The 14,208-nt window shown below is 40.5% G+C and overlaps 1 long non-coding RNA gene and 1 gene segment (V, D, J or C); both read right to left on the bottom strand.

Moving 5' to 3' along the window:
* Nucleotides 1-764, bottom strand: part of LOC118384737 (Ig mu chain C region membrane-bound form-like) — a 5,594-nt gene extending 4,830 nt beyond the window's left edge. Inside the window, 2 exon segments of the C gene segment in view lie at nt 41-133; nt 247-764. Coding sequence covers nt 41-107 — 67 coding nt within the window.
* Nucleotides 765-5,483: 4,719 nt separating this feature from the next.
* LOC118384746 (uncharacterized) lies at nt 5,484-13,837 on the bottom strand. Of its 2 annotated transcripts, none has more exons than XR_004825899.2 (2): nt 12,746-13,837; nt 5,484-5,794 (listed from the first exon to the last, which is right to left on the bottom strand). It is a non-coding gene; the product is annotated as an uncharacterized LOC118384746 (long non-coding RNA). The 2 variants fall into 2 exon arrangements; XR_008136770.1 differs by having other exon boundaries at nt 10,070-12,759.
* Between the last annotated feature and the right edge of the window lie 371 nt (nt 13,838-14,208).

Raw genomic sequence — 14,208 nt, forward strand, 5'->3', positions numbered from 1 at the left:
TGCAACATTTAATGGATAAAATAAAGGTAAATTTGCTTACCTGCTGAGACGGTGACTTGTGTCCCTTTACCCCAGTAGTCAAAAGCGTCACAGTGCTCTGTCTCCATTCACTGCCTGTACAAAAACCCTGCACCTAAATAGGCAGCTTAAAAGTCATAATATTGAATCCAACAGGCATGGAAATATAATGCAATATCATAATATGATCATACACTTGATTTCTGTTGTGAATTCAGTTTTGAATACCTTTTATAAATGAATGCTCAGGTCCATGTCATGACATCACTCCATCAAAACATACTTTTAAAAATGTAAAGCAATTTACAATGAGGTTACATCAATACGAGACGATCATTTGAAGAATATTGAATGGTTTCTCCCCATTGTTCCAATCCTCATGCAGATATAATGCAGGTTTTGTCTCTGAGGTTTTTGTACAGCCTAATTTCACTGTGACCCTCCAGTCCATATCACAGTGATATACCCCAGCACAAAAACACCTCCTTCACATCTCCATAGGGATTCCATACAACTCTGTCTGCTCTCAGTGAGGTATAAGAAACATAAAACCATGCATAATACAATATAATACAACAATACTGAAGACTCTAACAGTATCATATTCATCTATGAGTTGGTGGATTAATCTTCATTGTTTGGTATTACTGTTTCTGACTAAAGGCCATTGTCAGTTCGTAACAGTTGTTTGCAAATGTATGGATTTAAGTTGCAGAATAAAACCCAATATCATATCTATGGCCAAAATCATGTTTATGGAGAGGTTTCATTTGGGTTACATTTATACCATTGTCCTGGGGTGTGTTACCTTGACCTGTTCAGTGTTGATGTGTCCATACAGGAGCAAAGGGTTTTTGTACGATGTAATATCACTGTGGAAGCATCATTATGAATGGTTTAACCTTTAATAGTTGTTATTTAGTCAGCATCATTATGAATGGTTTAACCTTTAATAGTTGTTATTTAGTCAGCATCATTATTAATGGTTTAACCTTTAATAGCTGTTATTTAGTCAGCATCATTATGAATGGTTTAACCTTTAATAGCTGTTATTTAGTCAGCATCATTATTAATGGTTTAACCTTTAATAGTTGTTATTTAGTCAGCATCATTATGAATGGTTTAACCTTTAATAGTTGTTATTTAGTCAGCATCATTATGAAAGGTTTAACCTTTAATAGTTGTTATTTAGTCAGCATCATTATTAATGGTTTAACCTTTAATAGCTGTTATTTTGTCAGCATCATTATGAATGTTTTAACCTTTAATAGCTGTTATTTAGTCAGCATCATTATGAATGGTTTAACCTTTAATAGCTGTTATTTAGTCAGCATCATTATTAATGGTTTAACCTTTAATAGTTGTTATTTAGTCAGCATCATTATTAATGGTTTAACCTTTAATAGCTGTTATTTAGTCAGCATCATTATGAATGGTTTAACCTTTAATAGTTGTTATTTAGTCAGCATCATTATTAATGGTTTAACCTTTAATAGCTGTTATTTAGTCAGCATCATTATTAATGGTTTAACCTTTAATAGCTGTTATTTAGTCAGCATCATTATGAATGGTTTAACCTTTAATAGCTGTTATTTAGTCAGCATCATTATGAATGGTTTAACCTTTAATAGCTGTTATTTAGTCAGCATCATTATTAATGGTTTAACCTTTAATAGCTGTTATTTAGTCAGCATCATTATTAATGGTTTAACCTTTAATAGCTGTTATTTAGTCAGCATCATTATGAATGGTTTAACCTTTAATAGCTGTTATTTAGTCAGCATCATTATGAATGATTTAACCTTTAATAGCTGTTATTTAGTCAGCATCATTATTAATGGTTTAACCTTTTATAGCTGTTATTTAGTCAGCATCATTATTAATGGTTTAACCTTTAATAGCTGTTATTTAGTCAGCATCATTATTAATGGTTTAACCTTTCTGTTTAATGTTAGGTGCTCCAGAACTTTTTTTTGCCTTTGGATGTTCATAATCTTATTCACTAAAATAACAAAGAAAAAAACGTAGTATCTGCTTATAACCTGTTTATAAACATTAAACAATGTTGAACTTCCATGCACATGTCTGTTATTCATGGTTAAAATATGATTTTGATATGATTATAATTACGTAGAGCGCTCTCATTCCCAGGAAGTGTCCATTTTGACTGTGACAATGTGAACTGGGTAATCCTTAGGGAACGATGGTTTCATGTGACAGACATCTTTGTTGTTTTTGTAGAGGTCATGCTTTGCTTCACACCACTGTGTGTCATTATATCTGACACGGTAATACATAGCTGTGTCTTCAGTTTGAATTCTTTGCCCTTCTGAAGTGCCTATGTTGTTGGAACAATCTTTGGAGATGCCGAACCTGCTTTTCAAAGAATCCTTCGAGTCTCCATCTGAACCATTCTATAGCTTTATCTACATGATGTCGAATCCAGTCTGTGGTAATGCTCTCATCACAGATAGAATACCCAGATACCTTACAGGTGATGCTCCAAGACTCTCTGGGCTTTACAACCATTGAGCTGGGCTGCTGAGTTCTGGTTCCACAATACCGTGCACACCTATGGGGGGAAAAAAATCTAGATATTTGAAAAGGTTTAACATTAAATCAAATCAAATCTAATTTATTTATATAGCCCTTCGTACATCAGCTGATATCTCAAAGTGCTGTACAGAAACCCAGCCTAAAACCCTAAACAGCAAGCAATGCAGGTGTAGAAGCACGGTGGCTAGGAAAAACTCCCTAGAAAGGCCAAAACCTAGGAAAAAACCTAGAGAGGAACCAGGCTATGTGGGGTGGCCAGTCCTCTTCTGGCTGTGCCGGGTGGAGATTATAACAGAACATGGCCAAGATGTTCAAATGTTCATAAATGACCAGCATGGTCCAATAATAATAAGAACAGTTGAAACTGGAGCAGCAGCACGGCCAGGTGGACTGGGGACAGCAAGGAGTCATCATGTCAGGTAGTCCTGAGGCATGGTCCTAGGGCTCAGGTCCTCCGAGAGAGGACATTTATACCTACCAGTAATTCAAAATCTTAATTGGATTAGGCTGATATACAGGTGAATGTAAATACGATCAATATGATAGATATGTACTGACAAACATCACATGGCCAGGGAAGTGGTTTAAGCTGCATTGAGCTTGATGAGGAATGGGATGCTTTGAATAGACTAGGAATTTACGCTGGATCCTCAGTTTATTGTCTGTCTTACATCCCATTGACTCTGCCAGTGAGCAAAGTACACTGCTCAAAAAAATAAAGGGAACACTTAAACAACACAATGTAACTCCAAGCCAATCACACTTCTGGTGAAATCAAACTGTCCACTTAGGAAGCAACACTGATTGACAATACATTTCACATGCTGTTGTAGACTGTTGTAGACAATTAGCAAGACACCCCCAATAAAGGAGTGGTTCTGCTGGTGGTGACAGACCACTTCTCAGTTCCTATGCTTCCTGGCTGATGTTTTGGTCACTTTTGAATGCGTGGTAGCATGAGACGGAGTCTACAACCCACACAAGTGGCTCAGGTAGTGCAGCTCATCCAGGATGACACATCAATGCGAGCTGTGGAGGCACTACCAGGAGACAGGCCAGTACATCAGGAAATGTGGAGGAGGCCGTAGGAGGGCAACAACCCAGCAGCAGGACCGCTACCTCCGCCTTTGTGCAAGGAGGAGCAGGAGGAGCACTGCCAGAGCCCTGCAAAATGACCTCCAGCAGGCCACAAATGTGCACGTGTCTGCTCAAACGGTCAGAAACAGACTCCATGAGGGTGGTATGAGGGCCCGACGTCCACAGGTGGGGGTTGTGCTTACAGCCCAACACCGTGCAGGACATTTGGCATTTGCCAGTGAACACCAAGATTGGCAAATTCGCCACTGGCGCCCTGTGCTCCTCACAGATGAAAGCAGGTTCACACTGAGCACATGTGACAGACGTGACAGAGTCTGGAGACGCCGTGGAGAACATTCTGCTGCCTGCAACATCCTCCAGCATGACCGGTTTGGCTGTGGGTCAGTCATGGTGTGGGGTGGCATTTCTTTGGGGGGCCGCACAGGACTGGCCAGCCCGTTCCCCAGACCTGAATCCAATTGAGCACATCTGGGACATCATGTCTCGCTCCATCCACCAACGCCACGTTGCACCACAGACTGTCCAGGAGTTGGCGGATGCTTTAGTCCAGGTCTGGGAGATCCCTCAGGAGACCATCCGCCACCTCAGGAGCATGCCCATGTGTTGTAGGGAGGTCATACAGGCACGTGGAGGACACACACTACTGAGCCTCATTTAGACTTGTTTTAAGGACATTACATCAAAGTTGGATCAGCCTGTAGTGTGGTTTTCCACTTTAATTTTGAGTGTGACTCAAAATCCAGACGTCCATGGGTTGATACATTTGATTTCCATTAATACTTTTTGTGTGATTTTGTTGTCAGCACATTCAACTATGTAAAGAAAATGTAAAGAAAAAAGTATTTAATAAGAATATTTAATTCATTCAGATCTAGGATGTGTTATTTTAGTGTTCCCTGTAGCCTCCTGTGTCACTGTGTCTCTGGCACAATAATAAACAGCAGAGTCTTCAGTCTTCAGACTGTTCATCTAGAGATACACCTGTTTCATGCTATTGTCTCCGGAGATGGCGAACTGACTCCGAACAGACGGGGAGTAGAAAGTGCTTCTGCTGTCATCGGTAATAGTTGCAATCCATTCCAGTCCTTTCCCAGGAGCCTGTCTGGTCCAAGCCATCCTGTAGCCATTTATATCTAAACCAGAGGCTGTACAGGTCAGTTTGATTGGTTCTTCAGGCTTTTTAAATACTGGTCCAGACTCAATCAGCCTCTGACCCTGAACAACTGTTGATAAAGAGAGCATTTCAAACTTGAAGAAAAGCTTTTAAGTACACACAACCATATGTTGAAAGTAAATAAAAAAGTGATACCTGACAGTCATATGATCAGTAGCAGTAGCCCTACTATGTAATCTTTGTTCAACATGTTAGACTATGGTCAGTGTCTATCACTCAGTCTAGTAGTCAGATCATTCAGTCCCTCTCCTCCACTCTGCAGTGAGATAAGTAGTGATGGAAGAGCTCAGAGTTTTGCATTGACTCCTCCTCACAGGGTGGGAAGATCACACAGAGATTAAATAGAGAATTCAGAGATGGGGAACAGGTTCATATTTTCTGAATACTTTGTTAAATACTTGTTTATGTGGCACAACAAGAAAGATCAACCAGGCTGGAAAATATATCATATTTTTATGTAGTTTGAATGTTAGAGTATTTTATTGTGTAGTGCTTTGTGATGTTGTATTATTTACAGTAATGATACTCAGTATTTTTCTACTGTGACACAAAGAGAGGAAGTAGTACACCAGCTAGCCTTATTCTTAGGGTGGTTTTTGTACAGCATCTTCAACAGCTTCAATCAACAGCTTCAATCTCTCTCTCTCTCTCTCTCTCTCTCTCTCTCTCTCTCTCTCTCTCTCTCTCTCTCTCTCTCTCTCTCTCGCTCTCTCTCTCTCTCTCAATCTCACTATAATAAACAGCAGAGTCCTCTGATCACAGACTCTTGGCCTCTAAGAACTGTGTGCTTGTAGAGACATCCTCAGTCGGGGAGAACAGGCCTTTCAGGGAGTCTGAGTAGTCTGGAGCATCTGTTGAACCAGAGTCAATAATCCCAATCCAATACCACCAATACATGACCATTTAACACCTGAGAAGGTGACTGATCCATTTCATCACAGCAAACTCCTGCAAAACAAAAATGTTGGCACTCAGTTGATGATCTGGTATTTACATAAATTTTGAGGTTAACCATGATACTCAGACATTCTTCAGTCACCATGTAATGCTTAACTTACTGTGTATGGAAATCACCATGACAACTAAACTCCAGACAGTCATAAGCTCCATTGTTCAGTATTAGTTAGTACAGAACTTGTAATGTTGTAATGTCAGTCCAAGCTGCGTATAATGAGAAGGCCAGAGCTGTGTCTGATTATAAATGGGAGGGAGGCTTTGCATAGACCACGCTCTAGAGGTTTATATACAGACTGAGAGGTTGAGATCTTTGAGAGTTGGTATTATCAGCATTGGTTCTTGGAATAGCACAGAGTGAGAAAATCTATTGAGCCCCACAGGGATCTATACTTTACATGATTATTTTACAAGAATGACATTTATTGTACTGTATCCACATTGTTACCTTCTGTTCTACCACATTGCAGTAAATGACCACAAAATGGATTTCATCTGCATGAGATTGGTACTTATTTATTTATTTAAACATTTACATTTATATTTAAGTAATTTAGCAGACGCTCTTATCCAGAGCGACTTACAAATTGGTGCATTCACCTTATGACATCCAGTGGAACAGCCACTTTACAATAGTGTATCTAAATCTTTTAGGGGGGTGAGAAGGATTACTTATCCTATCCTAGGTATTCCTTAAAGAGGTGGGGTTTCAGGTGTCTCCGGAAGATGGTGATTGACTCCGCTGTCCTGGCGTCGTGAGGGAGTTTGTTCCACCATTGGGGGGCCAGAGCAGCGAACAGTTTTGACTGGGCTGAGCGGGAACTGTACTTCCTCAGTGGTAGGGAGGCGAGCAGGCCAGAGGTGGATGAACGCAGTGCCCTTGTTTGGGTGTAGGGCCTGATCAGAGCCTGGAGGTACTGAGGTGCCGTTCCCCTCACAGCTCCGTAGGCAAGCACCATGGTCTTGTAGCGGATGCGAGCTTCAACTGGAAGCCAGTGGAGAGGCCTTGTCTCAGGATGGTAAGTTGGTGGTTGAAGATATCCCTCTAGTGCTGTGGGGGCTGTGCTTTGGCAAAGTGGGTGGGGTTATATCCTTCCAGTTTGGCCATGTCCAGGAGTTTCATCGGATGGGGCCAGTGTCTCCTGACCCCTCCTGTCTCAGCCTCCAGTATTTATGCTGCAGTAGTTTATGTGTCGGGGGCTAGGGTGAGTTTGTTATATCTGGAGTACTTCTCCCGTCTTATCCGGTGTCCTGTGTGAATTTAAGTATGCTCTCTCTAATTCTCTCTTTCTCTGTGGTATTCTGATGTATTGCAGAGTCCACTTGAGCGCTTAGAGTACTGATTTTGGACATGTGAGTGTCTCACTTGCTCCTTTCGGTCTCAAACTTATCTGTCATGGTTTGCAGATAGGGGTCTTGAGTACGGAGCGAGAGATTCAGTGATGAGATTTCTTCCGCTTGCTTAGAAATCAAGATTTCCATCTTCATCACCCGAGTTCTCTCATCATTCATCAATGAGTTCTGCTGATTTGTCATCCAACTTAGTCATTGTGTTCACTAATTGATTGTCTTTGGTGTGCAGAATTTTGAGTAGAACCGGGTTACTCTGAGTAACGTTCAACAAAACTGCCTGCATGTTATCAAATTGCGCGCTCCTGTTTGTAGATAACTCAACAGATTTATCTAGTTTAGAGTGGACTACATCATATTTAGTTTTGGCTAAATCGAGTTGTTCCCAGAGACAAGAGACGATTTTGTTGAAGAGTTTGTGCTCGTTCATCGTCATAAGTATTTGCAATTACTTTTAATTGTTCAGATTTAAAATGCAGTTCCTCGACTAGCATTTCCTGCTTTTGTCAATAGTTGCTCAGTTCTCTCCACCTGTCCCCTCATGTTAGCCACGTCTTGCACGTGCTTCAGCTGTGCACTGTGGTATTGGACGATGCCCAAATTTTTATGGCGATACATCAGTGCAAAAGTGGGGAGAACCTTCACAAAGCCTGTGTTTGATGGTTGATTTTGGAGAGCATTTGCAATTTCGGCAGTTTTCGCTAATGGCATAATTAGGGTTGGTATCGCTGCTGAGGTCAGAGATCAATCCTTTTATGGGTGGAGGTTCACTCATTAGTGGAGGAGTGGTGACCACCTCCTTTGATAGCTTGCTAATTATTAGACAAATTTAGAGGAAACATTTTCCTATTTTTTTCTAAGTTTGTGTTTGGAATTCATTGTAAGCTGCAAAGACAAGTTTAATATATTTATAGATGTTGACAAACTATCAGTACTGTACCAGTAATGTGGAAGTTGGACATGAATGAATTTGCAAAAGCAAATTGAATTAATTAATCAATGCCCATGATTAATCCTACCTGGGTAGGCTATCTGGGTATTACACTTTAATTAACCTGAGATGTTGCTTCATCCAGGTTAATATGAGAAGTTTAAAAGTGTCACATTTGATTGGAAGAACAAGTATGTTCAACAATTAAACTTATTAAATTGAATGAGACGATAATCCATACAATCTCCATTGATTGGATATCATAAGTGTAAACAGTAGATCAAATGTTGGGAACATTCAACACTGTGGCACTTCTCCCTAAGGCTGAAGCCACATGAGATTCCGGCTGGGGCGGGGCTTCTGTCAGTACTGGATTACTGAATGGTTTTGCAAAAACCAAATTTTACTAATTGATCAATTTAATGATAAATCAGACCTGTATAGGCTATTTGGGAATTAAACTTGAATTAACCTGAGAAGTTGCTTCATCTAGGTTAGTTTGGAAAAAGTTTACAATGTATTATTTAGAAAACTCATTAATTTGGATATTATTGAAAATATCTATTTCAGAATGTAAATTACCAGATTTACACTTATTAGTTCAATTGGATAAGACATTGTTATCCGTCTGGATATCATAAGTAATGACTTGAGTGTGACCTGAATAATTCTTCATGAACGAATATAGTAAGGCATACGTCAGCGGTCAATGATTTCACACGCTGAAATCAAACCAAACTACCCGGGGGGTGGAATTTCAATGTGGCACAAGGAAAGGAAAATGGCTATTTTACCTTGTTAGCTTAGGCCTCTCATGCAAGCTAAACCCTCATTTGTGCCTGAAAATGCAGCACATAGGATTCCCTTGGCAAGGGAAAGGTTTTACTTATAACGTATTATGTTCAAAACCTTTTTGGCGTTTTTTGACGATGTTTTAACCGGAACACGCGGCAAACAACGAACTTCACCGTGGTGACTTCACCGAAGACAGAGATCTATATCGCTGGTCAAGCTTATATCTCCTGAATTTCAATCGGATGGCTCTTTGTCCTCGCTAGATAAATTCATAATGACCGAGCCTACCCGCGTCTGAAACGTGCCAGGAAGAAATAGCCCTGCGTTTGGCCAAACGCTCTATTTCTCAGATTTCTATAAATAGCTTTATTAGCTCTCATACAGAAATGTATTGGCTTACGTTACCCACTGACTACGTCAGAGAACAACACGGAGGTGGGGAATCCTCAGCACACACACACACACACACAATAATGCTTGTCTCTATCACTCCAAAAATGTATACAATAAACTTGGTATATTATGTAATCTACTATTCAATTTTATACAGGCTGAATCAAAATGAAAGCGTCATTCTATTTTAGATTCCTATCAGGGGGCACCAATTATGTCGGGTCTTTGGCTATGCCGGAATAAGTGATATGACATGCTATTCTATAAAATAATTTCTCCATAATTAATATTACCTGATTGAGCTAATCATGTAAACGTAATTAACTAAAGAGTCGGGGCACCACAAAATAATATTTATAGAGCTGGTATCTTCCGAATAAACTCTTAAAGACCTAGTAATATTTTACATCAATAGCAGTCAATATGAATCGTCACCTTAATTCAGTCTCATCTGAAAGTTGTACATTCTTGGTTATCTTCACGAACCCTGGCTAACAAGTTGAATCAGCAATACAAAATTGGGTTTAATTATTTATTTACTAAATACCTAACTAATCACACAGAATTACACATGCACATAATTCATCATAACTTGATTACAAATTACGTCATAAAGGAAAACGTCCCTAGTGGGCAGAACAGATATGACAGCTTGTTACACAAAAGAAAAGGGGCTGGGTTTGAGTGAAAGAGCGGGAAGACTGAGTAACAAAGGAAGAAGTGGTGCTATCGTAAATACAGTATCTTAAGCATTCTAAATAACCACCCATTTGGAAAAGGAAAATGCAATAAATATTTACTCTGAGCTGCGCTTCAGTCGGTTGGTGGTAGATGGAAGGCCGTGTTGCCAAACCGAGTCCTTTGTCCTTTGAAGAATGTCTCTGGTGGTCAATTGGATACGTTGTAGTAACGTCGTGGTGTGATAGATGGGATGCTCTGTCTGTTCATTCCTAATCCTCGTTTGTAGCTGCTGTTGCTAACTCAACGGCTAGGAGGTATCACTTCTGTAGTGAATAAGAGTTCAAAGTTCATACCATTCGCAACCAAGGCTCACGCTGATGTTGGCTTTGTTCTGTAGTTATTATCTGAACCATTCTGACATCAGACCGTCGTCCTCACATCCTCTGAACAGGAGGTTACATTTTTGTCCAGGCTTTATATAGTGGAGCGAGAAGGGTGTGTCTGAAAAGTTTTATAACCCATGACTCTTCACAGGGGCGGGCCATGTCACGCCTTGGTCATAGTATTTTGTGTTTTCGTTATATATTTGGTCAGGCCAGGGTGTGACATGGGTTTATTTTGTTGTGTTTCGTATTGGGGTTTTGTAGGCATTGGGATTGCGCCTGAGGCGGTTCTCAATCAGAGTCAGGTGATTCTCGTTGTCTCTGATTGGGAACCATATTTAGGTAGCCTGGGTTTCACTGTGTATTTTGTGGGTGATTGTTCCTCCTCTGTGTAGTGTTCACCAGATAGGCTGTAATAGGTTTTCGCGTTTTGTTTGTTGTTTTTGTATTTATTTAGTTATTTCATGTATCGCTATTTTTTTCATTAAAGAATACGAGTAACCACCACGCTGCATTTTGGTCCGACTCCCCTTCGACAGACGAACGTCGTTACAGGCCACTGATTGAGCAGAGCCCTAACCTTATGAAAACCCAATTCTCACATTTCATCCCATCACAAATAATTTCATATTCAAACATTGAAATTGAACAACAATTCCATGTGAATCCGATAACTCTGATGTGTAGACTTCACACTGTAGAGTTTATGTCATCTTATCATTGATGAGAATGTCTCAGATGACAACCGAACTGACATCATATTAATTAAGTACCACAGCATATGTTCAATTGGTCGGGTTACCAGAATATAATTCATTTCCCCCACCTTCTGATGTTCCCAGAATCTCTATGTTAACCAAGGAGTTTGCAAATGTAACATCAGTTGGGTAGAGAGAGGAAAAAAGGGGGAAGAGGTATTTATGACTGTCATAAACTTATCGCCAGGCCAACGTCATGACACAGTTCATAGCAGAGGAGCTTATTTCCATCTTAGAGAAGAGTCAATATTGAGGGTCAAGGATCCAGAAAATATACATATGCTGTACAGTTTTCCATACAAGCATCACTAACTTTACAATGCTTACAGTCAGAAACTAAGTGATCAACATCAGATACAACCTGTTCTACAGTGATCATGGAGGGTTCAGAAGTATTTTCCCCAGGGGGTCCACAGACAGAGATTATTAATAAAGTAGCTATCTAGTACGTCAGCAGATCAAAATACCACCTACCCCACAGCAGCACTACCATAGAGTTCATTGTCATATTTTATGGGTCAGATAGTTAGTTAGCTCGGTGTGTCATTCACCACATATATTTGGAACATTAACCATTCTGCAAATCTAGGTTAGCAAGAGGTAGTGTTAAAGGAGAGAGGAGGGTGCTGTGGTTGAAGGAGGGGTATACAGTCTCTACTTCATACTGCATGAAATTGCTGCTGTGGAAAATATACAGTGTATGAGAGGAAGAGGTAATAGGAGAGATACCTGGTGAGACCTTTCGTTCAGCTCAACATTAATGCCATTTTGACAATCATGGAGGGAAGATTTTACATGACTGAAGTGCCGAAAGATTTAGGTGAAGCTGACATAGAGATGGATCAGTATGGTGATGTTGAAGAGGAGGGAGAAGAAGGGGAAGAGGAGGGAGATTGTGGACGCTCAGGCCGGCCCAGACGACCCCGATATCCACAACAGCAGCAGAAACTACGACACATGGGAGTCCAGATTAAAGTCCAGATTAAAGACTACTTCTGTTGCTCTCTGTTCAACACCATGTTCTGAAACTTCCTTGGGCTATTTAGCATGGTCATGCTCTGCTCTTGTCAGGTAAGATGACCAACATTTGATCATGACATAACAAGACACTCAGAAGGATGGTTTCATAGTGAACTGTGTATGTACAATAACGCCCCAATCCACCTAGGCACGTTGTTATAGGTTGAAGAGTTTTAGTCCTATCAGGGATGAGACTCTAGGGCATTCAATAGCCATTGTGTAATACAACACTGCAAAGAATGTATAGTTCGTACCATATGCTTTCTGCAAATATCATTGGTTTTCCATGAGTAAAACATGACCATTAAAGCTGTAATTTTAGTGACATTGAAATCAGATAGATACAAAATGTGTGGTTGAGGAGAGTGTCATTTTGTTAGAATGTGAACAGAAGTGTGTTCTCCCCACCTTGATAGCCACCTTCAATCGAGGATAGTCATTGGAGTAGCAGCATAGCCTAGTGGTTAGGGTGTTGGACTAGTAACCGAAAGGTTGCAAGATCAATTCCCTGAGCCGACAAGGTGCCCCTGAACAAGACAGTTAACCCAATGTTCCTAGGCATTAATTGAAAATAAGAAGTTGTTTTTAACTGACTTGCCGAGTTAAATAAAGGTTTAAAACATGTGTATCCTACCTGAGGCCTTTGCGGAAGAGTTTTGTTATCTGCCACAACCCCTTTGAAGTAGTTACTGTTTTCTAGAAGGAGAAAAGCATGAAAACATTTTTTAAATTATATGCTACTTTTTCCTTTATCTATAAAATATCTTGCACAACTAGCTAAACCACTTTACACATTTATTTTGGGATTCTACCCCTGTAAAAGTAATTTGCCTGATGATGCACAAGTGGAGAGTCTCATTTCATACAAGCACATTTTCGCCCACGTTCCTTCTCCTTGCCGCCTCTCCTCGATTACCCAAAACAAGAATGACCTACTTTGTGTATGTTGGCCAAATGTTGCTTTGTTATTAAATAAATGCATTTTTACAATTCATAGGTTGTTGTTTAAGCATTGTGAACAAGTTCAACATGTAATATGCTGGGTGTGCAGGCTTTTGCTCTAGCCTTACACAAACACAGCCTTACACAAACACATCTGACAACACAGGTGAATGCACCAATTTGTAAGTCGCTCTGGATAAGAGCGTCTGCTAAATGACTTAAATGTAAATGTAACAGTGAAGGCCCTTAAGCAGTGTCACTTCACTGTACCCAACGTGCTTAGTAATACACAGCAGAGTCCTCTGCCTTCAGACCAGACAGTTTCAGATGTGTCATGCTCAACGAGTTGTCTTTGGTCAGTTCAATCTGCCACTCCAGGGATTTGGCATAGTCTGCTGCTCCAGTATTGGTGTTGATCCAGCCCATCCATTCCAGTGGTTTTCCTGCAGGTTGGTGAATACAGTTCATACCATAGGTTATAAAGGTATACCCAGTTCCTCTGCAAGAGAGGTTGAGAGTTTCTCCGGGCTTCTCTAAGGCTCCCATGTGGTGCAGCGGTCTAAGGCACTGTGTGTCAGTGAAACCAGCGTCACTGCAGTCCCTTGTTTGAATCCAGAATGTTTCACATCTGGCTGTGATTGGGAGTCCCATCAGGTGGTGCACAATTGGCCCAGGTTTGGCTGGGGTAGGCTGGAAAGCATGAAGGAGCAAAGGAGAAAATTGTCTTCAGTCTTTGCTCAGCATATGGACAGTTGATGAGGAGTAAAACCAAGCAGAACTCCCGGGACCACCCATACGTAGAATGTATGCACACATGACTGTAAGTCGCTTTGGATAAAAGCGTCAGCTAAATGGCATATATTACTATTATTATATTAACTCACAGCGCAGACAGAGAGAGAGCAGCAGAAGGGAGAGTTTTCCTGTCATACTGAGGGTGGAGATATGAACTCAGATATGAACTCAGCTACTTCACAGAAGAAAACAAGACAAGTCATCAGCAGAACATAAGTATATATGAACTCTGAGGGATCTGTATTTATATCATGTCATGGGAGAGGGGATGATGACACTGAGGTCAGCAGTCAAGCTACGACTCATTGGTAGGGCCAGGAGTTTTTGTCCCCATGCCATAACCAGGGTAAAGAGCTTTTC

This window comes from Oncorhynchus keta, chromosome 5, assembly GCF_023373465.1.
Source record: "Oncorhynchus keta strain PuntledgeMale-10-30-2019 chromosome 5, Oket_V2, whole genome shotgun sequence".
Classification (NCBI taxonomy): Eukaryota; Metazoa; Chordata; class Actinopteri; order Salmoniformes; family Salmonidae; genus Oncorhynchus; species Oncorhynchus keta.